Raw genomic sequence first — 24,366 nt, forward strand, 5'->3', positions numbered from 1 at the left:
TTTTCAGGAATCCTTCATGACCAGCTCCTCACCTCCATTACTCAGCTGTTGCTTCCTGCCTGGGTTCTCAGCCTTCACTGCTCAATTTTTATTTTTCTCAGCTACCTTTGTATGCCCTCCTAGGCAGGCTTTCACATAGTGTAGAAACCCCCTTATCAGTCTCCACAAAGCAAATACAGCAGCCTCTGCTCAGGGCAATAGAGCAGACTTTATGCTCAGGGTCTGCAAGTGGCAAGCCCAAGTACTGTCCAGGCTTTTGACACAACAGTATCACTCCTAACACCGAATGACAAAAGGAGGGAGGCAAACTCCTCTGTGTTGCAAGCATTGTGCTGGGTAAAGTTTTTGACCTCCTGAGTGACAGAAGCTGGATGAGGGCACAATCATGGTGTAGCCACAAGTTCAGTTTAAAACCCAGGTGACTATAAATGGCTGGGGAAAGCCAGGAAAAGTCAGCAATTCTGCTTATGTGAAGTTTCTGAAGTAGCGGCCAAAGCAGGCTGCAATTGACTCCATTTTGGTCCCTCAGGACGTCAGAGAAATCAGTCTCACCTGAAATACCCAACAAGGGACCGGGCGTGACAGATGCAAAACAGAGGAGTAATTCCCTGCAGGGTGTTAAGTATCGATCACTCCACTTGCACAGAAGAGTTGTGAGATAGGGTTTAATAGAAAACAGAGTGAAGAATACAGAGCATGTGCAGGGACAGCACTAGCTTAAACACACATAGAGGCATATCCACCCTGGAGAAGAGCTGGTTGAATTGGTTCACAGGGCCTGTCTGGCAGCACATAAACCTGGTTACGGCCAGAGGCAACTACACTGCTGAAGGCATTTGTGCTCTCAGCCAGGCTGGGTTTGGTCAGGGCTCTCTAGGATGAGTTTCAACAGATGGGGAATCACCAGCTGTAATGATTACCTCCCAGAAAGGAAGACGTTACAGCCCACTTCTCTCTGTTGTCTCATTCTTCCTCACAGAGGTCCAGTTAGTGCAGGCCCTGAACTTGCTGCTGCTCCAACACTTCACCCAAAGAGATGCAGCTAACCAGCAATATTGTCACAACATTCCATCTTGGGGGTGGCCAAGGGCACAACCCACTACAGATCTGGCAGGCCTAGCTGAAAAGCAGAGCACTGCTGCACAGATCAACAAAGAGTAGAGTTCAACCTAAACGTCAGTGACTTAAAGGTTTTTCTAGGTCTGGAAATGAGCAAAGCTAAATGTCCTTCTTCTCTTACAGTCTGAGTACCAGTAAGCTTTGAAGGGGTCTCCGTATTTGACGGACATTTGACTCCCACTTTGGGTACTGCCTAAACTTTCTTCAAGGAAGATTTGGGAAAGGCCCTATCCATAGGAAAGGAACTGGAAGAAGCTGTCCAGCATCTGGTCCAGCCCCATCTTGAAGGAAGAAAACCCCCAGGTCAAGCCTCTTCCTTAAGGGGTTTAAAAGCTGATTTATTTGGTGGTAGTTTTGGGGAAAATGACCAGCTCTGCTGTCCAGGGAGACTGGGGAAACTTTAAAGCCAGGAAATGAACTTAGACAGGCCCCAGACACATAATACTCTGGCATTCCTGAAGTTACTGCCTAGAGACAGTGTCAGCTATTGCTTTGTCTGTTGACTCCCAGCTTCTTCTGGATGTATCCAATGTTCATAACCTGCTCTGGTGTCTAAAACCGTTCCAGAAGAACTCCACATTTGGACAGTCCAAGAAGCAGTTCTGGCTGATAACCCCTCCTTAGTGACCCAGAATGTTCATGGTAATCCTTGCTAATCCCATCAGATCAGTTGGCTGCAATCTACCTTGACAGCTGGGGCTCTGTCAACTTCCTCAAAGGCACTGATCAGCATACTGGAAATGTCTCCACATAGTTGGTCAGCCTCAGAGAAAGCTGGAAGGATGTGAATTTGCTGTCAAAATTCCTTCAAGGTCTCTCTTTTCAACTGTCAGGAAATGCTAGGGGAACAGGAACATCCGTATCTCCTATGCCATCAAGAACATCATGTGCTCTGATGTGCTGATGCCAGTGTGGAGGATGTGCTCAAATAGAAGGCAGCTCACTAAAGTTAGACTAAAGAGGTGGCAAGGAATGTATGAGGAGAAACTGTGAGTCTGTATCGATGGAAGGCTGATGCGAGTGCTGCACAGTGCAACAACATGCCGAATTCATCTTTCTCAGACTCTTGGAGAATGACTTTCCCACATTCTGTTGACACAGAGTTGGGATATTTATGAATTTGGTTTTGAGAGACCAGAGAATGGCATTGTTTTTTTATCAGTCAGTGTACCATACCTATGCTCTGCTGCATGTGACGGCTGTAAAATTCTCTTTCAGAAAGTCTTGTCACCCGGCATTGACATCATTCTGACCTTTCCCTCTTTTTGTTACATTTTAATAGAGAAAATACATTTGAGGAGAGTTATATAAAAATACCTGAAAGCATGCAAGATTCTGAAGTGCCACTTCAAAGAACAAAAATGTCACAAATCCCACTGAAAGGTCTGAAAAAACACCAAGGTCCATGTCCTGCACTGCTTGTCCAGAAGCAATTTCTAGCAAAGAAGTGAGGTCAGACTTAATGCCCTCTCCTTATAAACTTCTCCTCCGTATGCACATCACATCCCATGTCAGTCTAGCAAACAGACATTCTGTCAAGATCCTACTTTGCAATTTCCTCTTGCTATGAACAGAGGGTAGGAAATTAACCTCGGCCTGAGGATGCCAAGACAAGGCCAACATTCCAAACATGTCAAACCTCTCATTTTATATATTACTGTGCCACATTTTTAGTTGACTAAATGTGAACACTTCCACTGAGCCCTTCTGGTGGTCTCCTTGCTCACCAATTCAGACATCATCTCTCTTCAATCACTCATTTAAAAATAAAGCAATATGCAGCACAGGGATTAGCACTGGAATATTTCTAGTCAAAAAAATACAATAAAAATGTGGGCACAGAGGCAAGACTGCCCAGATAAACTCCCCAGCAAATCTCAAGTGACCACCATTTACAAACCACTCTCATGCATGGATTTTGACAGTGAAAAAAGAACCACACTGGTATGCATCCATAATGACAACAGAATTGGAATCACGCTGCTCACTGGGGGAATTACAGTGTCCACAAGCAGTTAATATTTATATTACGTTAGTGTCTTGAGAGAACAGCTGAGCTGCAGGTAAACACAGAAAGCACTAGTGCAGGGGTTTGTACATGTGATTGTGTGTATACAGCACCAACAGTGAGATTTCTCCCTCCCCTGCTTGAGTAGCACTCAGTGCAATGAGACAATGACCACAGATGTTACCTCCACAGACAAAAAGATAATATACAGATAGAAAGAGAAAGGAGGAAAAAAAAATGTGTGTGCGTGTGCATACGTGAATGTACCCTGCCTTACAGTACTCAAACACTGGCAATGAAACCCTTTGCCAATGACTACTGCCAGAGGTATGCAATGTTACAAAGAAATCAAGCTGTTCTAAAATGCTCCTGAACTTTCTGAAATTAGGGTAACTCCAGTCTCCTGGTATATTGCAAAAGTAAACAACAGCTCAGCCACTGTTACTATAATACAGTATCTTAAAAATTCTGCTATACCATATGCCTAACAGACAGGGCTGATGCAAGACCTTCTGGACTTGAAGAGAAATTAGAGAATGCTTCACAGCTGCAACACGAGGTATTGGGGCTGAGCAGGGGCTGAAGGCACCCTGGGGATGCTCACAGCTGTCCCATCATGCGGGGAACTGAGTCACTTCCCATCAGGCATCAACCTTTTAAGGCAATAAAGTAAGAAGGCTTGCTTGTCACTGTTGTACAGTAAAATGGCTGCAGTTGCAAGTGTCTTTGTGACCAAACAGGAGAGTGTTGCTTTGCAGAGTCACCAGCCTGTAGTCACTGAATTCAAGTGCTATGACAAGTGAAAGACACACAAATAACAAACAAATAAGAGCAAAAATGCAAGCAACACATTTTATTCTGCAAAGACTCAGTCAGATGTGAAATTACTCTCCAGTGGACTGAAGTCAAGACTGGGGAGAGCACCATCCTGTAGAAAATTTGCATGCTACATCAGCATCTCTACATTTTGTTAAACTGAAAAGTGTTTTAAACCAGTATGCCAGTGATTCTCCTAAAAATATACTTAAGAGTCTAAAATATACAGCATCTCCATTTCTTACTCTTGAAGGTTTATTAATCCCCCCTTTGAGGAACAAAGAATAAACTAATTAATGTGTTATGTATGTCTTAGAGGACCATACAATATTTTCAGGTGACCTTTTCAGAAATAAGTGCAAGTGGCTCCACCCAGGAAAGGGCAAGTACAAAACCACCATGAAGGCCACTTCAGAAAAAGCTCATCCTGCTGCCAGCAAACAGACCAGAAGGAATGCTCAGCTGCAGCTCAGCAGATTTAGTTCTAGTATCTTGTACCAGCTTTGAGCATGCCATATCCAACCTACAGCCCAATCTTCCACCCTGACCACAGACTGTTCTGTCTGTTTCAGGATTACAGCCCTCTCAAAAAGGTACTACACCCAGAGTACGCAGCTTGTATAGTTCATGCTACATAAATTTGAATCAAACCACTCTCTTTCTTCCCATTCAGGCTGGCTCTGATGAAACAACCACTTTCAGAAAGCCTCAGCAGGGGAGGAGTAAATAGCAGCATACATTTTAACTTGTTCTCCTGATAGTTGCAATACACAATGGAAATGTAAAAAGACTTTCAAAGGAGCATACTTCTACAATATAGGGCAGTCAAACATCACCTATTTAATGAGTATTTCACCTTCACTGGGTGTCAAAAAGCCTTAAAAATCTACTTAGTCACTACTGTTTATTTCATTTTGACAGTTCTCACTGGTATGCTGCATTTCACATTCCAAGAATATAGTTAAAACTGTACTACAATATATTGAAGCTTATACCAAAAGACATGAAGGGTTTCAGCTGACTTTTTGACTATTTTTTTTTAAGACTTCTTTTTCTGAGGTAGCAAAGTTTGTTAGAAACCAATATCTCACATCTTGCTTTGGGGAAAAAAGCATCCTTTTATCCTTCAGTTCTGCTGTGGAGCAGAAGCTGCAGATTTCTACCAACACCAAGCTGCCATTCCATTGTTCTGCAGCTTGTCTCACAAGCATTGCAGAAAAGCATCCTATGAAAAGACAGGAAAGGAGGACAGCTTTACAAGAGGGGAAGTCATACATATGAAAAGCAATGTTAAAGCAGCCTAGAGGAATGTGTGCAAGAAAGAGAGAGATGATGCTGTCTTTGCTGATCAGGCTGGCTATTTTTTTCAGCCATGAGTGACAGCAACAGCATAAACTGGAACTGATGGGGCACACATGTGGATGGGGACAATGGAACTGAACTAGCAAGTGTGAAAAGGGGGAGGGTGTCAATAAAGGATTCATGTCCGAATATGTGTAAGCAGGGTGGAGGGACAGATAGAACAGCTACACTGTGTATTGGAAAGAAAAGATCCTGGAAGTGGGCTGTGATAGTAGAAAGCTGCCTGCTGTTTTATCCCTTTTTAATCAGTTTCCAAAAGACAGTGACTTCCCCTACCTTCTGCAAGTACAGGACGGTTCCCTTCAGAACAGCATAAAAGGTTTTCCAACCTCGCTTTCCCCGGGGAGCTGCAAAGAAAAATGAAAACCCATTTAACTCGGATCCACTTTTACACTTTGTCTAGGCAACAGGAGAGCTACATTACTCCTGAATTAAACCTCCTTTGGACGCTCCTTTTCAAAGGACAATGCAGCTTAGTACAGTGCTTGCACATACCTGCTGTGTGCAAGAGTAGTAAAACAACCTGATGGCAGCCCTGGATTCGGTCAGAAGTGAACAGCAGCAATGCATAATACAGGCCAGAGAAACCCTGTCTTTGTGCTCGTGCAGGTAGACAGACACTGCCCCTACAGAGCTAGGTCTGAGCCCTGCACTGTGGCAGTTTTCAGACAGAAATACCCTTTCTCCATGCCACAGAAGGCTGGCAGGCACTGCTCTAGGCCAACAGGATGCTGTTCAGAAAGCTTCTCAAAAGCATCCTTCCCCCTTGCCACTACAAGTTGGTGTTGAATGTCCAGATGGCTTCTTGGTCCCTTCCTCTCTTCCTGCAGCCACAGAGGAAGCCAAAGAAGAGAAAGGAGGGGGGAGGCAAACAAAATTCTAGGGAAAGAAGAGAATAACTCCTCAAGAACCCCAAAGTCAGTTGAAACATAACAGAGACAACGTATTCCGAGAAACAAGCAGTGGAGGAAAAAAAATGAAAACCAAAGCAAAAATAAAGGAAAACAAAAGGGGATTCAGCTTGAAGGCTCCAGTTTGAAATTCAGCTGCAATAAAGAGATAGAAGGCACAAGCTGGTCATAGTGTATCTAAGCTCACTCTCCACAAAGCACGCACCACAGACCAACATCCACTTGCCTCTATACTCAAATTAGTAACTCAGAAATGTCTCAGAAAGACATCCTGTTCTGATTTATGACAGCAAGTTACAGTGAAGAAGTGATTAGACCCTTGCTCCAGAGGTTAGCCATTCTCATCTCACATGATATGCCTTATTTCTAATTAGGTCAGTTCAGATTCCAGCCACTGGTCCCTGTTACATCCTTCTCCTCTAGACTACCTGAGTACCTTAGTCCTTAGTACTCTTTTCCTGAGAAAATATATATAGCAGGTCAGCACAGCACATCATCAACAATACTGCACAATCCCTACAATAATTCAAGAAGGAAATGAAATGTGAAAGGATCTAAATAACTTTTTAAAAATTAGTTTATTTTATTTGCAACTGAAAAGTTAAAATGTAATTTTTTTTTCAAGAGTTGCATGACACATGAGTGACAGACCTCCACGCTACACAGGAACTTCTGAAAACGTGACCTTAATTATAATTATTACTCATAAAATTATTATCTCTAAAATGCCAGCATCCAGTGTGCTGAATAGTGAGTAATTCTGATTATTAAAGAAATAATTTAATAAAGGTGACCAGATACAATTACTTATAAAGGTCAAATAAACATAAGTTTAATAAAGAGGAATCTATTCAGAGCATCCAGTCATCACGAAGAATGAGGTCAGTTTGATTTTGACACCTCTGGATTTAGTTGTCTAGCTGTCAGCCTCCAGCCTGAAAACACTGACCTCCAAGTGGACCTCCTAAAATATACTAGCAAAACATGCAAACACCAAAGAGCTTAGCCCAGCCAGAAGCGAGTTGCAGTTACTCCAAACCCATCACGAAGTCAGACTTTGCCTTCAGAATTCAGCCTAACAGTCTGAAACATGAGCAGATGATCATCAACAACGATTAGGGAAAATACAGATTCTCTGGGTAGCCTCTGTTGTTTCTAAGATCAATAGAAAACAAACAAATGAAGACATTCCAACAACAAAACACACACAGGTGAATCGAAGACATTCAGTAATTAGTGCACCAGAAATTAGGTGCACAAGAAATAGGATAAGAAGGAAGAGGATAATTCAAGTAAGGGACACAGCAGGATTATTACCAGAAAGGGACATACAAGAACTGTGTGACATAAATCCAGCTGTTACTGAAACCTGCTGAACTTCATTGTGTACATGACCCAAGGCTGGGAAAGTCTGGAATGGTTACAGCATCTTCCAAGTAGAGATAAAGAACAGCCTTCCTTTAAAGAAAGACCCAGAGGGGCGGGGAGATTTCAAACAAACTGGGTCATGTAAGGAAAAGGAGAATTATCAAACTACTGTGGAACAGCTACTCTAATTCACTTGAAATTGTTTTCTCTTCTATAAACCATGACATTAATCTTCTTTTAACACAAAAGATTCACACTGCTTTACTGTATCACATTACCTATTATGGTCATGTATTAGAGCTGCTGCAAATGGGACTGAACATTGTAAATCCTGGCATAACTGTGAGAGTTTGATAAACCAATTGCTATGTTGTTTGTTACTGCTGCTACTTGTGCTAATGAAGCAGCACTTCTTGCTTTAAGAAACACACAGACTCCTTGTGAGTGACAATATGAAGAGACAAAAAGAAAATGAGGCATGAAGAGTGAAATATACTCACTTTTCTTTCCATCCATATCTGCATGGATTTTCCGAGCCAGAAACCCAGTTTTATACACAGCAGCATTGGGATCATGAGGGATGTCCAGGAACGGGTTATTCGAGTTGCCAATTCGACTGACAGCCTTTGTCTGGCTCCCGTTATCCTTTTCATCTGTACCATCCGAGTGAGACTTTTTTTTTTCTTCTTCATCCCTTAGAAAGCAATGAAAAACAAGCATAAAGGAGGGATTGACCAGCAAAGTTTCAGTTCAGTAATTCTTGCATATTCCTTGTCAAAACACACCTCTCACCTCATAGAGGGAACTGTTTGGACTGAAATCTAAACGTACACCAAAACTTAGCTGGGATATAGCAAGGTTTCAGCTCACTTCTGTGCCTCAGCACAGAACACAGGAGCCAGATTTCAGAAAAGCCTGGGTTTCCCTATTGCGGTTTCAAAGGGTAGGATTTCAAGGGTGTTATGTGTCCTCCAACTTCTAATTCCACTTATTTGAGTGCTAAAATGAGGAAAGGTTGCTTGCTGGTCTCTCCTGAAAAATTTCCAATTTCTTCACATGTTCTCATGTAGATTAAAAGAATTAGATTACTATAGATCATTGTGGCTTACCCCTTAGCTTATGAAACACAGACTCTACCTCCTTTTTTTTATTTTTCTCTGCAGACTAGAATAAAAGTAGTAATTTGAAAATAAAACCTATACTAGGTGAATTATGTTATCTGTATTTTAGAAACAAAATGCTACTCAAAATGTTACTTATTAGGGCAATGCACTCAACACAGCTCTTGGGGACAACAATGCAACCCATTTCAGCAAGTCACAAGCATTGCCTGATTAATAAATGCCTTTTTGCTTGTCACAGCCAAAAGGAAAATGGACCAGGTAACCTAGGAAAAAAAGAGATTGTCCATCATAAGAGTAGTACAATTGTTTCCAGAGAAAAACAGGCCACTGAATTGGGGTGGATGCTGTAACTGGAGAATCCAAATATCATGTCAGATTACCAAACAGGCCTGTGCCTTTGAAGTACCCACACATTCCCCTCCTGGTGGCTGGGAAAGGAGTATTGGGAAGGATGAAGACTATCGTTGCAAAGTCATGGTAGCCACACTTCTCCTGAGACCATCAGACCATCACCTGGCTAAATAAAAGTCATGACCACTTCAGTGTGGAATTGAGTGCACCCCGTACAAGTTTGCAGATGACACCAAGCTGCATGACCTGGTTGACATACTGGAGGGAAGGGATGCCATCCAGAGGGACTTGGACAGGCTTGAGAGGTGGGCCCAAGCCAACCTTATGAAGTGCAACAAGGCAAAGTGCAAGGTCCTACCTCCAAGTCGGGGTAATCTCAAGCACAAACATAAGCTAGGTGAGAAGCAGCTCAAGAGTAGTCTCAAGAGAAGGACATGAGAGTGTCAGCTGATGAAATCTCAGCACCAGCTGGCAATGTACACTTGCAGCCCAGAAGGCCAACCATGTCCTGGACTGCATCAGAGGAAGTGTCACCTGCAGGACATGGGAGGTGATTCTCCCACTCTACTCTGCTCTCATGAGATCCCACCTGGGATCCAGTTCTGGTGTCCCCAGCACAAGAAGGGCACTGAACTGCTGGAGCAGGTCCCAAGGACAGCCACAAAGATGATCAGAGGTCTGAAGCACTTCCCCCACAGGGACAGGATGCAAGAGTTGGGGCTGTTCAGCCTGGAGAACAGACGGCTCTGGGGAGACATTATAGTGGCCTTCCAGTACCTGAATGGTGTCTACAGGGAAGCCAGGAAGGGACATTAGGGACATTTTACAAGGGCTTGGAGAGATAGGATGAGAGGGAATGGACAGAAGCTAGAAGAGAGCAAGTTTAGCCTGGAGATTAGAAAGAAATTCTTTACAGTAAGGGTGGTGAGACAGTGGAAGAGGTTGCTCAGGAAAGGTAGAAAAGAGGACCGTGGGAACTACCGACCTGTCAGCCTCACATCTGAGGGGGTGCTGATGGACGAGAAGCTGGACATGAGCAGGCAGTGTGTGCTTGCAGCCCAGAAGGCAAATCACATCCTGGGCTGCATCATAAGATGGGTTGCCAGCAGATCCAGAGAGGTGATTCTGCCACTTGGCTCTGCTCTGGTGAGACCTCACCTGCAGTACTGTGTTCAGGTCTGGAGCCCTCAATATAAGGAAGGACATGGACCTGAGGGAGAGGGTCCAGAGGAGGGCCACAGAAATGATCAGGGGGTTGGAGCACCTCTGCTACAAGGACAGGCTGAGGGAGCTGGGGTGGTTCAGCCTGAAGAGGAGGCTCCAGGGAGACCTAATAGCAGCCTTCCAGTACCTGAATGGGTCCTACAGGAAGGATGGGGAGAGACTTTTGACAAGGGCCTGCGGTGACAGGATGAGGAACAATGGCTTCAAACTAGAGAAGGGCAGATTTAGATTGGATATCAGGAAGAAGTACTTTGCTATGAAGGTACTTCACTATGAAGGTTTTTCACTGGAACAGGTTGCCCAGGGAGGTGGTTGAGGCCTCTTCCACAGAGACATTCAAGGTGAGGCTCAATGATGCCCTGGGCAGCCTGGTCTAGTTGGGGATGTCCCTGCTGACTGTGGGGAGGTCAGACTAAATGACCTTTGGAGGTCCCTTCTAGCCTGGACCATTCTACAATTCTACAATGATCAAGGCATATATCAGTCCAAGAGCTCCTTTCGGGGCACACTGCAACCATGTCTTCTTATGTAACTATCATCCAAAGAAATGTCCTCTTAGAACTGCAGGCTGAGTGACAATCTGTGTTATCCTGATCTCTGCTGAAGTCATCTTCTGATGAATAACTCAGTTTGAGGAGATACAAGGGTAATAGACTGGTTTGACAACAGTGAAACCAAATCCAGAGACATAGAGGCTGTATTAATGAACTCAGCAGTGCCAAGGAATGTTCCCAGGCATTTGATTTTTATCACCTCATATTACTTTGTGCTTGGCATGGTCTCATCCCAGCTCACTCCCAAACAATTTCCAGACACCACTTAGGAATCTGCACAGTCAAGGACCATCCCAACAAGCAATATAGAGGCAAGCATCTCCTTCTGAAGATTAAGACTTTTCAGTGATAAGGATGCTACACACCAACGTTAGGCCTGAGAGTCAAACAAAGGTGCCAGACATTTGATTCAGTTGTAGAGATATAGCCAAGGTGGTGCACCGTATCTTCATGGTGTTGTCTTACAAGGCCTACTAATTAAGAGGAACAAAGCTTTTACTTGAGGACTTTGTTCCTGCAGGGGAGCACAGTCCTTGCATCTTTCAGCCTTCTGATACATGTTTTCCCACTCCAAGAGAGAGAGATCTGCAAAATACTTCTGTTGGTCAAAGAAATTAGGATTTCTTCATGCATGCTTTGGCTGAAGCCCTCTCTGAACTGAACAAACTTAGGTATTTCTGACAATTCTGAATGTCTACCCTTCCTGTGTCCTCCATACTTACTAGCTGTGGGCAACTCTGGACCATTGTGGGGCACAATATGTATTCATGGAATGGAACAAATTCAAGAGAAGTCTGTGGAACCAAATCCAGACTAGAATCTCTTACAGGGCACCAGCGCTCAGGCCAGTTTGTCACATCGAAGTTCCTTGTGAATTGTGGGATCTCAGCCAAGGGCACAGTGGACTTCTCTTTGTCAGCAAAGACCTACTGTTGTAAATGGCTTAGCATTTTTTCTGAATAAGCTATCTTCTTTGGAGCTCTGGGGGTGAATTACTTTACACCAATCAGCTGTCCTATGGGAATGTAGCAGTGCCCTCATCCAAGCAGTCACAGGTGTTGTGATGAGCAATTGTGGGGATTCTGAACACCCTAGTGTTGGGGAAGCTCTGTCAAATTCAGCACCTCTGGCGTAGCCAGCCATTAAGAGAAAATTCCTTAAGGTACAAATGCAGATGGAGCAAAGACAAAATGGCATCTGCTGTGTGACTGCTGGCAGCAATGAACAAACCTTTAACTGGTCCTCTAATCTGTCACTGAAAATGGGACATCCTTGAAACTCAGATGCCTCAGGCACTCGTGAGATCTGAGTGCTCTGATGAGATTCATGAGGTCAAGATGCACAAGTCAGTCTCTAAGAGGCAATGAAGAGAATCAGAGAACAAGGGGTCCTCATTACAGGGAACAAGAAGTGGATGAATAGCTGAGAAAATAGAACTAAAAGGAGCATCATCTCTTTTTGATCTTGAATATGAAACACCAGTGGAAATAAAACCAGGGCATCTCAGACTCACTTCTTCAAATACTCCATGTTGCTTCAGTGATGATGCATAAGAAGGAAGTAGGATGATTGGGATGACTTTCAAAGTAGCAAAACAGTTCAGGTTGCCCAGAGAGGTGCGAGATGCCCATCCCTTGAAACATTTAAGGTCAAGTTAGGTAGGTCTCCAAGCAACCTGATCAAGTTAAAGATGTTCCTGTTCACTGTAGGGGGGTTGAACTATATAACTTTTAAAGATCCCTCCCAATCCAAACCACTCTAAGATTCTGTGACTGTGATCAGCCTTAGTTTACATATTCTCCAAAGCTGACTGATTAGACAGGTCCTGGACGGGCTTTATCAAGGATGTAACAATTTGTGGTTACTCCTCAGCCTTCATGGTATGGCTGGAGGAGTAAGAGCTGCAGAAAAGTCAGTTCTGGATAAATACACCTGAAAACTGAATCTTTGAAATCCCAGCCTGTGAAGGGTTATACTACTTATCAGATAGTTCTCACAGATGATTCAAGTTCTGTAACATCCCCCAGTATAAAGACCTGCAGTGATGTAGATAAGAGTCAACAAGTGCTGTCCCTGTGAAGCTACTGTCAGAGTCATGGATCTAGTGTGACCAGGCAGAACTCAGGTCCTTCTCAGGGGCTGGCTCAGTGCCTCTCCTTTCCATGTAGTACAAGAAAGAGAACAATTATTTGGCCTTTGAAGAAAAAAATCCCACATAGTTTCCAACACACCTTTCAGTTGCAAAATATTTTCATGAGAGTCCTCTTAGGTTTGCAGAAGTCTTAAAAGATTTTCCGCATTTGATCAACAAAAGGAGATCATTCTTGGCTCTGGAAGTGATTCCTCTGGTGATCCCTCCCTGATGAGTGAAAGGGTCTGATGGCTGAGAACTCTGTCAATGGAAAGTAGGACCTACTAATGACTGTTGTGCAGGGAAGGCTATCACCTATAGAGTTCTCCAAGGCTCTGCTTATGGCATGTGACATTTGCAGGTTTTCACAAAACAAGGAGCTTCAGTTCCACGTTTCTTAGCTTATATCTTTTGAAAAGGACCTGCAGACAGAGCAGTAACCAGGGCACTGTTTGCCCATAAAAGCTAGCACACCAAGGCCAGGACCTGATTGTTCTGCAACTTGAAGACACAGCACTCAAACAGCAATGATTTCCTTCTCAAATGCATGGTCATCAACAACTAGACAGAGTTTGACTTTCATTCTTAAACACACAAATTTGAAAAACATGCAAAAATGCAGACAATAGCATTTAGGTGAAGAAATGTATTTTTTTCCTCTTTCCAAAAAGGCTCTATTCAAGAAAATCCCTTTTTTGCCTCCTGGGAGAAAACCACCATCTAGTTCTCCCAGTAACAAAATAATTTCTGTACACTCTGGTCTGACTAGTAGCTCTGCTTTGGAAAACTTTGAAGTCACTAAGCTGGAAAGACAGGGTCAGGCCTTTAATTTTTGAAAGTCTGCTTCACCTCTGCATTTGTTCAAATGCAAAACGTGTGACATAACAAAAGGCTAGGTTTATCCATTTAAAGATAGCATTAACAAAAAATCAGATTTCTAGTATCTAACTATATGAGGACCTGTGGAACTGATAGCATCTGTATTATGAAACTGACTTAAAAACCAGTGGAGAGAAGACTGGGCATCTTTCCCAAAGAGAGGACAGAAGAAAGGAGAACCAGACAATTACCACTTGACCCCTCTCTAAAACTAATCATAAAGCTGCAAACAGGAAACATCCTAGAACATGGGAGATAAAAAGTTAATTACAACAGGGGAGATTTCTTGATTTGACCTGGTAGAAGAGAGCTTCAGCATATCTTTATAAACCACCCTGGTCTTGATGTCATAGTTTCCCACAGGAAACAGAAAGGATTTGGCAGCAGCCCTTTCCCACCATCACTGTTGCAAAGACCTATCTTGGTTTGGCTGGAAGGAGATGATTTTTCCGTGCAATACAGAAAAACAATAAATAATACACTGTGTCCATGTTTAAATTTCTCTGCAAAGAAAGCAGTATCATCAACTTGAAAGAAAAAAACCAAAACCACAAGTGATTCTCTTGATAACTACACTGTCTTGCAGAGAGGAAGCTTTCAGGATACAATGGGCTCAAACGTAGCCATTGGGCTCTTACAATTTTGTAAGCAGCACTTTGGGATTTCCTGTGTTCATTCTAAATTATCATTCCACCTATTTTAAGATGATGATTTTTATTCCTGTCATCTGAAGTAGACGTAATACTGCAAACAACAGAAAACAATAATGTTCACCACCACATTTCCCTACTGACATCATGCAAACAAATGTATTTAGCTCTGGAGGCTTCGAAATCAGACAATTTTTCTTCGTCAGCTTAAAGATGATGATGATTAGTACAAAATCCAAAGGAAAAAAATGGCCATGATATGACAGACAATGGAACTATAGGGATATTAAGAGGTCAGGTAATCCATCCCTTTACCTAGGCTGGATCCACTCCTCCTAACCTATTCTGGACATAATAACCAGTCACAAAAATCTTCAGTGAAACCACTTCTGTAACTCAACCAGACAAACCTATGCCCCAGGTTAAAAGGTTTATTGCTAGAAAGCTTTTTTTAATATTGAACCCAAACTGCACTTGTTTAAAATTTAAGCCCACCCACAATGAGTGTGAAGAGTAATTCACACTCTTCTCTGTGGCAGCCTTTGTGCACTGAAAAACACACAGACAGGTCCCTCTCCTCAGGGATCCCCCTTTTCCAACTAGAAAAACTAAACTCCTTTAATCTCACTGCTCATGTTCACAGGACCTTGAATTAATTTCATCTTATGGGTTGAAGAACCAGAGTTTACCATTCAAGTGTGAAAAAAATCTCATGGAAATAGCACGATCCTTAGGGACGTTTAAGGAACATGAAAAATTACAACACAATTATTGGAGCTAAAGACACTCAGTGTGCTTCCAGTGACCTCACCACACTGAAAACATTGGACTACCTGGATGAAAGAGTATGTGGCTTCATGCAGTCAATAGGCACTTCTGCCAATGACTTCAGTGAGGTCCAATCACTATTTAGTGCTTGATTTGCTGTTCAAAGAAATGAACCCCAATCCAACAGACAGGAGAGATCTAGAATTGCAAGCAGTAGAGAGGAAATATAAAATGGGACAAAAGACAGAATAATTGTATTTCTGATAGTTAAGTTTTCCATATTGCTTTTCTCCCAGGACACTGGTGGAGAGTAGCATAGAGGAGAGGGACTTGGGGGTCCTGGTGGACAGAAGGATGACTATGAGGCAGCAATACGGCCTTGTGGATAAGAAGGCCAACGGTATCCTGGGGTGTATTACAAGAGGTGTGGCTAGTAGGTCAAGAGAGGTTCTCCTCACCCTCTATTCTGCCCTGGTGTGTCCAGTTCTGGGCCCCTTAGTTCAAGATGGACAAAGAACTTCCTGAATGAATTCAGCACAGAGCCACAGTGATGGTTAAGGGAGTGGAACATCTCCCTTATGAGGAAAGGCTGAGGGAGCTGGGGCTCTTTAGTTTGGAGAAGGGATGACCTCATTAATGTCTATAAAGATGTGAAGGGCGAATGTCAAGAGGATGGAGCCAGGATCTTCTTAGTGATGCCCAATGGACAAGGGGCAATGGGTGCAAGATGGAGAATAGGATGTTCCACATGAACATAAGGAAAAATATCTTCACTGTGAGGGTGACAAAACATTGGAATGGGCTGTCCAGAGAAATTGTGGAATCTCCTTCTATGAAGGCATTCAAAACCCACCTGGATGCATTCCTGTGTGACCTACTCTAGATGATCCTGCCCTGGCAGGAGGGTTGGACTGGATGATCTTTTAAGGTCCCTCCCAGCCCCTAACATTCTGTGATGCTGTGAAAAGCAAATGGCGGTTTAAGCCAAGTTAACCACAGACAGTTTAATAACAGTTCATGTTGTGAAAAGGAATCAAAAATGTGAGGGTTGCAGTGCAGAGTAGCAGTGTGCATTCAGGATGCCACATTCACCAGTTCAGGGTAAACTCTAGGTGAGATCTGATTATTTTACAGATTATAGTATGTTATACATTTTTAACCTTCTGGAGAACTTGAACCTGGAACCACTGCAGAAAAAGAACTGTAATGCAATTCTGTCTTCCAGAGCTGTAAACGTGCTTGTCCTTTCATAGAGGATAAATGATTACTCATACTGAAAGTCTCCGGAGCACATGTGCTGATTAAGGTGCTGCTTCTCTTGACTAGAAAACAGGCAGTCGAAGGGTCTGTGGGTTTCAGACCAGACTGCAATTCCACTGGAAATGGACAGCAAACCATTTAGGTTGATGACACACCTACCTCACAACTAGTATGATTAGGGATCATGTAGTGGTCTTCCACCATCTTATGCATCATTGTTACCCTCCCCTGCCTATAGACTTACTGTCAGTCATTAATGCACCAAACAATGCAGTCAGAGCAGCTCTTAAACTCTTGCTTAGCTCATAAGAAAAAAATCTTTGATCCTCAGAGGGATTCAGGCTGGAGGAAAAGCATTCTTTCAGCATGTTAGCACTGCAAGGGAGCTTCTGCTGGGTTTTGCAGCCCTATTCCCACCTTTGCCTTACCTGCTACTTCTTCCCCTGACAACTGCATCTGAGAAGCAAAGGGACACTCTCTGGAAATGAGAGAGGATCCTTCTCAGTCCCATCACAGCAAAAACCACCATTTCCCCTTCCTATCCACCTTTCTCTGCAGATCACAACACTATAACAAGAAGAGCGATGTGCCTCCTCCCTCTAGCTCAGGCAGCCCTGGGGCTCCTTGGGATGATTACACCAACCATACATCTCTCTAAAAGAGAAGAGAGACATCTTCATGCTCCCTTTTCCAGCCAACACTCTCAGTCCTGAAGGTAAAGGGGCAAGGGGCAATGGTGGAGGAGCCAACAAAGAGAGGTGCACTAGTAGATCTAGTACTGACAAACAAAGAGGGACTGGTGGAGGACATTAAGGCTGGGGGCACTCTTAGCTGTAGTGATCATGAGAAGATAGAGTTCAGGATCATGCGTAGTAGGCAGAAAACAACAAGCAGGATTGCAACCAGGGACTTCAGTAGGGCTAACTTTGACCTCTGAAGAGGAATTGGATATCCACAAGTCTCTGGGTCCTGATGGGATGCACCCACAAGTGCTGAGGAAGCTAGCAGAAGTCATTGCTGGGCTATTGTCCATCATCTTTAAAAGATCCTGGAGAACAGGTGAGAATCCTGAGGACTGAAGGAAAGGTATTGTCACTCCAGTCTTCAAAAAGATCAAGAAGGAAGACGCAGGAATCTACAGGCCAGTCAGCCCCACTGCCATCCCTAGAAAAATGATCAAACAGCTGGTTCTGGGCATCATCTCAAAGCATGTGGAGGAAAAGAAGGCCATCAGAAGTTGTCAATATTGATTCACCAAGGGGAAGTCATGTCTAACCAATCTGATAGCCTTCTACAAGGATATAACTAGATGAACAGATGAGGGGAGGACAGTGGACATTGTCTACCTTGACTTCAGCAACGCTTTTGACACTGTCTCCCATAGCCATCCAGCATGACCTGAACTGGCTGTACAGTTGGGCAGAAACTAAATTGAATAAGGGCAAGTATATGGTACTGCACCCAGGGTGGAATCAGCCCATGTATCAGCACAAGTTGGGCGCTGACCTGCTGGAAAGCAGCTCTGTGGAAAAAGACCTGGGAATCCTGGTGGACAGCAGGATGACCATGAGCCAGCAATGTGACCTTCTGGCCAAGAAGACCAATGGCATACTTGGGTGCATCAAGCAGCGTGTAGCAAGTAGGCTTAGGGAGGTTCTCTTCTCCTTCTGTTCTGCCTTCATGCGGCCTCATCTGCCATACTGTGTCCAGTTCTGGGCTCCCCAGTGGAAGAAGGACAGGGGACTGCTTGAGAGGGTACAGCAGACATTTAGGGGACTAGCACGTCTTTTATGAAGAAAGGCTGACTTGGGTTTTTTTAGCCTGGAGAAGACTGGGGGGTGGATCTTATCAATGCTTATAAATACTTAAAGGGTGGGTGTCAGGGGAGTGGGACCAGTCTGTTTGAGTTTCTGACTGGAATGGACAGTTGTCTCCTTTGAGCATTCTGCTGGGAGAAGAAGTTGGCTTTACACCCACAACCACAAGCGTGGCCAGCAGGTTGAGGGAGGTGATTCTGCCACTCTGCTCTGCTAAGACCTCAACTGGAGTACTATGTCCAGTTCTGGAGTCCTCAGAACAAGGACATTAACCTGTTGGAGCAGGTCCAGAGGAGAGCCACAAAAATGTTCAGAGGGCTGGAACACCTGCCCTACAATGACAGGCTGAAAGAGTTACAGGTTGAGAGAGAAGGCTCCAGGAAGACCTTATTGTGGCCTTTCACTAAAGGAAGCCTATAAGAAAGATGGGGACAATGTTTTTAGCAAGACCTGTTGTGACAAGACAGGGGGTAATGGTTTTAAACTAAAAGAGGATAGATTTAGATTAGATACAGTGAAGATATTTTTCACCAGGAAGGCTGAACAGCCTAAGCTAAAGACGTCCCTACTCACTGCAGGGTAGGGGGTTGCACCATATGACCTTTAAAGGCTCCTGCCAACCTAAAGCATTCTATTATTCTATGACCCTAAAGCCTTATTTAAAGAGGATTTCTGATTTCTCCATCTTCCAGCCTGTTTGCAATTTTTCCCCAAAGCAATTAATTAGCAAGGGGCATGAAATGGACTATAAATGCCAAAGCAGTTACTACCTAGCTATCTTATAAATCACATTGATTGAAGCTTATGGGAGCAGAGCCAGGAGTAAGGCAGTTCTCACTCACCTGGAGGCTGCCCAAGTGTATTAGACACAGTATGGACTCTTGGCAAGAGCTGGAGAAAAACTCTTGACATCAAGAAAGTCACATAATAGATGCTGGGGGGTATAAAGTACCTGTGAAATAGTGCCTTGCAAACAGCTCTGGTGTTGTGACATATAACAGTCACACAAGGCATTCCAGGTCTGAGACACAGTCTGGCAAAATGTCTCCCACCACACTTCTTATGAGGCTCATCCGAAATGGCACTTCTTGGTTGATTGCCTTTAGTGTCACACCATCCTCACTGCTCTGACATTATCAAACACATTCCTGAACAGTAGCTGCAATCCTAGTTGGGACCAGGAGCCCTTGTAAGAAGAGTTGCACCACCCTAACACGAAATTTATTTGCAGGTGATGAAATTAAGCCAGGGAAGATCGGAAGACAATGAGCCTACAAAATCTATGGCAGTTGTTACGACTTCTAGCACAACAGGTGCAGGACCATGCATCCCAGACATACATTGTTCTCAAGATGATGATGTTTCAGATATGTAAATGAATGCAGGTAAACATCTTGTACAGCCAAAATAGGTAAGACATCATTCTTTTATTTTATGCCAAAATCCACTGTTCTGCAAGCAGCAAAATCTAAAGCAAACCCTTCCACTCTTTGCTGGCATACCTGGACCACATGAAACCTAAGCACAGAGAAACGTCAACTGAACACAATCAGAAACTGAACCTCTTTCTTGTAGTTAACAAGTGTTAGCCCATCAAAAGCAGCTAAGGATGGAGGGATATCAGACTTTGTCCGATTTATCATCTTTCATATTAGGTTATTGTCAAGTTATCCATAGTTAATCAGGAGACAAACCAAGACAATAAACCAAGATCAGGAAACTGAATCCAAGATGCAGTGCTATTCAGTGCTTCTGACACAATGTACCGAAGACAAAGGAAGAAGTCTACTTCTGTTTTATTTATGCAGTCACAGAACAACAGGGGATTTAATTTCTCCCTTTTCAGGCTGAAGTTTCCTACTAAATGAAACGTCCTCTTTCCTTACAAATGCAATCAGCTCCTATCATTAACAACTCCTTTTGCTGTAGAAAATGATGAGACAGTATTGCCAGGTCATTCATTAGCAGAAAAGCAAATTCATTCAGGCTGCCTAGCCAACTCAGATGGTGACAGAAGATATAAACAGATTACTACACAGGTACTATTTTTAAAACCCCAATTTTTAAGCAGTATACTTACACTGCCCATTCCAGCTTCTCATTCTTGATTGAATTGTAGAGGGCCTGCAAAGGGAGAGAAATTAGACGATATTATTGTTTGACCCCTGCTACACATACATTAATACGCTGAGCAAAATTATGTAGCTAATACCAGCAAGTGAGCTGGTACCATGTCTGCTCAGGGTAACAAAAAAGTCTTGAGCAGAAATCTCAACTAAGGAAAAAACATCAGAGTGCAGGGTTTGAGATTACAGCCATTTTCTGAAGCATTTGGGGTTTGGGTTTTTATTTGTTTAATTTTTCCAAACTGTGAAGATTGCAAAAGCCACAAGACTGTACAGCCTTAAATTTCAAGAACCAATTTAATTTCTGACAGTTTGTGAGATTTTTTTTGCCACTGACTTTAATGGGGTCAAGATTTTACAATATGGGCTATAGACTATGACAGAACAGCCACCCAAAGCCCCTGAGCCTCACAGACACCTGAATACTTTTCAAACATAAACATACTCCATTTCTATGTGCAAAGGAGAAAATGAACAATAGGTGTAGTTTTCATGCTTGACTATCAATGTCTTGAGCTGCTGTCTGCTAACTCTTTAAATTCATAGGAAAGATACCAGTAAGTTTGACACCAAAGGTCACAATTCTGTTGTGAAGCCTGCAAAGAAAAGGGTCTAGAGGTTGACTTAAGCCTGGGTGAATATCAGATATTTGGGATGGATTTCTTTTGAAAAGGAATAGGTACATCACTTGGATAACTGTGTCTGATTTCCAGTAGCTGATGCATACAACGGATAAACACTTGCTATTACCACAAGCTAATGGAGTTTTCAAATAGGCCACTTGACTCAAGTGAAGTATTATGGTATGGAATGTCCCTTATTCTCACACTTAAAAACCACATTTGTAATTTACCTTATATACATAGCTAGATTTACTCCCTCTGGCACATTACTCCTACACAGCCTCGAAATATGTTAACGTGTAGAAGAACTGTTGATGCACATGATTACCAAAAAGTAGCACATCAAGTATGAACAAGCCTGAAAACCACATACTATAATAGCTATGACATGCTCAACAGAAACATTAGCATTTAAATATCCTTCACTCTGACCAGAACCAAAAATAATTTGGAAAACTGAAGAGTTGAAACTAGTCATATGCATATGCCACAGATGAACTTGCAAAAAGAATCGTATGAGTATTTCCCACTGCTCATCCTGTGATCCACTGGGTCCTCCTAAATCTTACACCATCTATTTGAAGATCCTTAATATTCAGCTCTGTGAAAATCTAGCTCACCTGAACCGTACACAAGCAGGTCAAACACACTGGTTTAATTTGCCTCATGCTGATGCTGCACACGCAGCAAGTTTTAGTCACACTGTACTATAAAAGTAGGCTTCTCAGAGCAACAGAATAGATATGACCATCAAGAGGAATCATGTCACATTCTACTTATATCGAGCTAGCAGAGCGAGGTCTCCACCATCAACAGAGCTTTGCTGTGCTACTGACTGCAATATAATGAAGTATTTCAACTGTGTAAACTACCTATTTATATATATTCTATCTTCTCCAAACTAGTATAAGGAGTTCTGATCCAAAGGCAAACACCCAAAGGTGAAGGAAAGGGTATTGCTGGTAGTTTGTAGGTACTTTGCTTAATATTCAGGTAAGAGATACCAAGGGATTTTAAGATTATCCTGCAGCAAGAAAACAAAAGAAAGGGCTAACATGGATAATATTTCTCCTACCATGCAGCCAGCAATTCAGCAGAATTCAGCACCCCCATTTTTCTGCACAAGCTGATGACTGAGACTGACTCCTTGGCGTCACTCAATTTTTTCTATTAGAAGTCTCCATGTTTCTAATGATTTGGCCAAAGCCTCTCTCCTGATTAGTCTTTTTCTTCCTACTATGATTACAGTATTATCCTACATTTTGAGCCACAAAACTACTTGCAAATACAAGGCAGACAAGCTGCATTTTTTTGCAAGTTGCCTCTCCATCTTTTCAGAAGCAGCATCTTTTTATACCAGCTGACTGGATGAGCTTTTAGAATGCTGTAAAAACCTGGCCTGGGGTATCAGAAATGCTTTTTGCTGCTCTCAGGCCCAAATGCCTACAAGACTGAGTCATGACCTCTGAAAACAAACACCTGCCTTGTACAGTACTGCTTTTTAAGGGATTTTGCTGCAAGAAGCCTCTAGGGATCACTACAGCCAAAGAGCAGGACACACAAAGGCAGCACTCCAGATTGGTGTGGGAACAACAAATGCCCCAGGCTTTCGCATTGTAGAAAAGTGACATGTGTCTGCCCTGATCTTCACTAATGAGCCAGACTCCATCTTCCTTCTTTAGGGAGTAGCAGACACCAATCCAGTCATATGGCATGTATCTGACAAAGGACAGAGTGTCCCCCACAGAGCATCAAATACAGCCTCTTAGAAAGTCTCTGGTATTTACAAAAACTAAAGAAAATCCCAACAAGCATTTGCAGCCCAGGCAGCTGTACACAGGGCACGTTTGGTGTCTACTGAGCATGTTCGGTGAGACCCCAGTGAATAGACCTCTCAAGGGATGGAGATACAGGAGTTCTCATGCCTGCCCCCAATCCATCTCTGGCAGAAACTGCTGCCAGGCTGTCCACTCAGCACTTGCCTCACCAGCCTTTTAGAGATGCTTCTCCTTCCTCCTCTGAAGAAATCTATGCTTTAACATTTTCCTGATGTCTGCTAGGTGTCTGCATGATCTGGAGAGGAAAAATTTCATTCTCTCATGCTTTGAAACCACTAGCAGGCAGGTAAACCCCAGCACATGCTCTATCATTTATTTCATGGCTGTTTCCCAAGGCCCTGATTCAGACAGCAGCTCTTTTCATTGGACACTTCTCCAAAGCATGATTAAATCAAACAAACTTGGAGACAAGCACTTAAATGCTTCACTAAATTGCCACAAAACTGACCAGAGAATATCGCCTGGACATGACTTTCACCTTATTTAATTAGCTGCAAGGACAGGTTTTATTAAGTCATGTTTTCTCTCTGGAAAAAAAAATGAAACAACCCTGATTTATAGCACTCTTACAGTTTGACAACAATCTCAGCTTATTTGCTAGCCTGGAGAAGTGCTTGGTGAATTTGCCATCTAAGCCAGAAAACTGGAAACTGGACCATACAAGGGAATGCTGGAATGAATACTGCATGGGTCTCGCCTTGCAAGCTGGACCAATACCACTCGGAAAGGGGCAAGACCTTCCTTCTCTTTTGAAACCAAATACCTGTAAGCAGCTACCAAACCAGCTACCGAATCAGCATTGTCTGACTTCACTGGTTCCACTCACAAGCTCTACTAATTAGACCACAAAAGCCTTCTTAGACCTTTCCTCTTTATGAGAATTGACAATCTCTGAGTCCCCCACATCTGAGGCCTCCTAGAGAAACAATTGCAGTTTTGGAAGGAGAATAAAAGAAATTAACTGCTGCAATGGCAGGCAACACCCTAGACACCTTCCTTATTTTAACTCCAGTGCTGTTTCCTACAGCTCCAATTTGACCCTTAGGAGACTGCAGTGTAAAAAAAACCAGTGGGATTTGTGTTTACAGGATTTGTTTGTATATGCTCATAAGCTCAGAAAGAAACTCAAAACTTTCCTTTTTATGAGGAAGCCTGTAACTCGGTAAGAAGCTGATGAATTCTATCCTCATTTTTCCTTTGATAAGCAAGTAGGTCAAATAAAAACACAGATTTTCAGAAGATTGCACCAGTTGATACTTTTATTTCAATTGGAAAGAGAAACAAAACTATGCAGAAAGCTTCTGAAAACTCCTGTTTATTTTACAAAACTGCCAAGAATTAGAAGGTCACTGGCCATTCTCACCCATCTCAAAACCTTGTCATGTGCATGAACCATTGGACCCACTTAAAAGGCACCTGCTAACTGCTGGCAGCGCT

At 43.0% G+C, this 24,366-nt stretch overlaps 1 protein-coding gene across 2 annotated transcripts in view; it reads right to left on the minus strand.

The window, feature by feature from the left end:
- Window positions 1-24,366, minus strand: part of PSD3 (pleckstrin and Sec7 domain containing 3) — an 84,100-nt gene that overhangs the window by 12,782 nt on the left and 46,952 nt on the right. For both annotated transcript variants that reach the window (XM_054398283.1, XM_054398284.1), the window contains 3 exons: window positions 20,423-20,466; window positions 8,085-8,278; window positions 5,582-5,652 (listed from right to left, as the gene is read on the minus strand). In XM_054398283.1, the coding sequence (XP_054254258.1) occupies window positions 5,582-5,652; window positions 8,085-8,278; window positions 20,423-20,466 (309 nt within the window). The remainder of the gene's footprint in view (window positions 1-5,581; window positions 5,653-8,084; window positions 8,279-20,422; window positions 20,467-24,366) is intronic.

This window comes from Indicator indicator, chromosome Z (assembly GCF_027791375.1).
Source record: "Indicator indicator isolate 239-I01 chromosome Z, UM_Iind_1.1, whole genome shotgun sequence".
Classification (NCBI taxonomy): Eukaryota; Metazoa; Chordata; class Aves; order Piciformes; family Indicatoridae; genus Indicator; species Indicator indicator.